This window comes from Condylura cristata, unplaced genomic scaffold (assembly GCF_000260355.1).
Source record: "Condylura cristata isolate star-nosed mole 26May11 unplaced genomic scaffold, ConCri1.0 scaffold00022, whole genome shotgun sequence".
NCBI lineage: Eukaryota > Metazoa > Chordata > Mammalia > Eulipotyphla > Talpidae > Condylura > Condylura cristata.
Genome location: NW_004567123.1, coordinates 37,088,907 through 37,089,883, shown reverse-complemented (window position 1 = coordinate 37,089,883; position 977 = coordinate 37,088,907). Strand labels below are relative to the sequence as shown.

At 72.1% G+C, this 977-nt stretch overlaps 1 protein-coding gene across 1 annotated transcript in view; it reads left to right on the top strand.

Moving 5' to 3' along the window:
* The first annotated feature begins 303 nt into the window (after window positions 1-303).
* DIDO1 (death inducer-obliterator 1) overlaps window positions 304-977 on the top strand; it is a 26,217-nt gene continuing 25,543 nt past the window's right edge. Inside the window, exon 1 of the mRNA XM_012728162.1 lies at window positions 304-429. Within this exon, the coding sequence (XP_012583616.1) occupies window positions 304-429 (126 nt within the window). The remainder of the gene's footprint in view (window positions 430-977) is intronic.

Here is a 977-nt window from a genome sequence, read left to right as displayed (position 1 = left end):
TGGACTGAGGCGCCCCGCTCGTCTCCCCACTGCGACGGGCTCCTAGCGTGCCCACGCTGGGCGCGCTGAGCCCCCTGTGCCTGGCTTTTGCGGGGTGTCCAGGACGGTGTGGCCCACGCTGCCCCACGGGCCGCCCAGGGACACGGGCCTGGAGCTGCCCGGCTCCCGGGTGGACTCCTGGGGCCGTGGGGACGCAGCCAGCTGGACCGGGCTCGCGCCGCCACGCGTTAGCTTGATCTCCCGGCTGCTCTTCACCCTTCGCGCAGGAGCGTCCCTGGTGGCCCCACGTTGTGGGCGGAGGACATGCCTGCCGGAGGGCAGGGCGTCCTGCCTGCCCACAGGCCGTGCCCGCCACAGCCGACCGGCCGCTCCTCCTGCGAGGCCATCCCGGCTGACTTCGGGGTCCTCTCCACGCATCTCGTGTCTGAAGCCCGGGGTGGGCAGCCGCGCGGCCGGCCTCCCTGGCCTCCCGAGCCCTCGGCCTGCCCCGCTGCACTCGGCTGCCAAGGGTGGGGCGGCCGCCTTTATAAAGGGGCCGAAGCCCTGTGTCCAGGAGGCCCTGCCGGAGGGGTTTGCCAGGGCCCGGCACCGCCAGCTCTTGTCTGTGCCCCATTGGGCCGAAACCTGTGCTGCGGGCCGGGCGTGGCGGGGTGTGACTCTTGGAGCCGGTGGTCTGGTTCCTGCAGGGGTCAGCCCAGGCCTGGGGCCAGGCAGGGCAGGTGGAAGCAAGACTAGGGGAGAGGCCCCGCGGGGCCAGGGCAGGCTGGGGTGGGCGGCGGCAGCGGCAGCGGCCAGGACGCGCCACAGCTGGCCAGAGGGCGCTGGGTGATTTTCTGGAAGAACCGTGCTGGTGGAAGGGATCCGAGCCAGCCCCCAGCGCAGGCCTGTGTCCGGGTGTGGACGCGGGACCCCCCACCTCACCCCGAGTGACAATAAAAGTGTGCTTGCTGCTCCCACCGGTCTCACCTGCTCATTAA